Source organism: Nestor notabilis, unplaced genomic scaffold (assembly GCF_000696875.1).
Source record: "Nestor notabilis isolate BGI_N333 unplaced genomic scaffold, ASM69687v1 scaffold6277, whole genome shotgun sequence".
Classification (NCBI taxonomy): domain Eukaryota; kingdom Metazoa; phylum Chordata; class Aves; order Psittaciformes; family Psittacidae; genus Nestor; species Nestor notabilis.
In genome coordinates this window covers 140,424-142,458 of record NW_009937743.1, presented here as the reverse complement: position 1 = coordinate 142,458, position 2,035 = coordinate 140,424, and the positions used below count along the sequence as shown (strand labels likewise).

The following is a 2,035-nucleotide window of genomic DNA, read 5'->3' as shown; positions in this document are numbered from 1 at the left end:
TTTCCCTCTGCCTCAATCTCTCTCTCTTTTTATAGGTTTCTGGATTGTATCAGTTACTTATCTGAATCTTTCTTCCCTCTGAAAAGTCTGAAATAGGGTATTCAAGTGCTCGATACAGAGATCTGACTTTATGCTTTCTGTTAGGATTTCCACATACTTCTGGTTTGCTTGCCCAGAGTCAGGTAGGATTAACTAGAATGTCATTCCTTCCTTCTTTCTTTCTGCTAATCTTTTTTACATCCACTATTGGCATAGTCTACCTTCTGCCAGTAAGATCACTGTGTGGTGAGGCTGTGGCATGTGAGAATGTGTACACTGAGGTGTGTGCACAAATGAGCCTTGGTGTATGGCATGAAGCTGATCTGGTTTGTTGCCTCTTGTGCAAGAGGATTATGGAGCTCTGGAATGATTTCTGGGAAGGTTTGGCCACTTCCCACTAACCTTAGTCTGTTCTTCAAGAGTTGCGTTACCTTCAGTGGCTGCTTTTGCCTTGTGAGATCAAAGAAAGATTCAGCTTCTGGGTCACCCAGCCTGGAGGTTTCTATACGAACACTGAAATACATAGTGTACATTGCATTCTGGTTATACTACTCTCAGCACAACAGAAGAGTTCAACGCTTATTTGAATATGTTTGTCAAAATCTACTGCAGTTGACTTGATCTGCAGCAAACACATATCCTTAATCACCTCATACAGGGGACTTTATCAGCAGTGCTAATCTGCCATCACCTCCATTTGCTCTCAGAGGAAGTATCTTTGCTTCTGCAGTTAACAACAGGTCAATCATGCTTTGCTATTATGTTGCCATTAAGATGCCTGTTATGAAATGAGGAATCCCTTCATTGCACTGTAATGTAATATTTCGTTTGTTATCACCAGTTTCACAACATTGTTCTTTCTTCCTTGCTTTACCACTATTTCAGCCTGCCAGACCTTCTATTTGTAACAGGTTTCTTATTTCTGAGAAGTTGTCTCTGTTTTCACCTTCACTTCATATGCTAGATAAAGCAGAAGAATCCTCATCTTCCATTTCCCCAACAAGGATTTCTCTGTTTATATTAGTGAAGGAAGAAACACAGCATTTAGCAACACAAGGGCAGCTGCTCCTAGCAACATATGGACCAACAATTGGACCCTAGGAGACTGCTAGAATTAAAAAGAGGAAATTTACATAAGAAATAAACAGGTGAAATCACAGCAGAGAGGAACAAAACACCGTTTGATTTCACCATCCTTGGTGAAGTGTTTTTTCAGGGTAATTAGGGTGACCTGCTCCTGTGACTGCTTTTATTCTCTGTAAGTTGTAATATTCAGCCCTAAGTAACAATATGGTTCAGTTCTTAATGCCTTAAGTTATGCACACTACCACGAGATGGCAATACTTACCTAAAAATATCCCTTTTTTTTCAGTTCCCAGAGATGAATGATATGCTGCGAGAGAAAGTGACAGGAAGAAAGATGGATCTGACATTCTTCCTTATTCAGAATGCTGGTTTACTAACAGGGTTTACTGCTATACTGATGATTACCTTGTATGCAGGAAATATTGAGCTGTGATAATACAAGTGAAAATGGAATCAGTACTAAAGACATCAAGTAAATTACAAATGGAAGACACTTGAAATCCATAAAGGGACATTCTTTTAATCTACTTGGTTTTGAAATGGTGACAAGTCCCATCCTGTCCCCCTTGCTCCAAATACAGGAAATTCTTCTTTAGGACTTGCAGTCAATCCAAATAGTAGAAGCTGTCAACTTCCTTACTATGCCAAAGAACTGATTCTAATGTTTTTATTTCTACTTAAAATTATCAGACATACCTGAACTGTCATAGAGAAAGAATGTTACTTGGCCAGTAGAATTACGCAATACTTGCAACTCAAGACCAAATGAAAGCTGAGGTCTTTCAGGGAAGATGCTTATTTAAAAGAAAATAATGGAGTCTCATATCCTTTTTTAACTATGATGAAGGCAAACAGTTTCAAACTAGTTAATTTTCATTACTTTTTTTTTTGTAGGATTTGTCTGTGTAGC

General features: G+C 38.5%; 1 protein-coding gene across 1 annotated transcript in view; it reads left to right on the top strand.

Annotated features, from left to right (window-relative positions):
* Positions 1 to 1,558, top strand: part of SLC39A8 (solute carrier family 39 (zinc transporter), member 8) — a 15,704-nt gene extending 14,146 nt beyond the window's left edge. The window contains exon 8 of the mRNA XM_010018979.1: positions 1,412 to 1,558. Within this exon, the coding sequence (XP_010017281.1) occupies positions 1,412 to 1,558 (147 nt within the window). The remainder of the gene's footprint in view (positions 1 to 1,411) is intronic.
* The last annotated feature ends 477 nt before the right edge of the window (positions 1,559 to 2,035 follow it).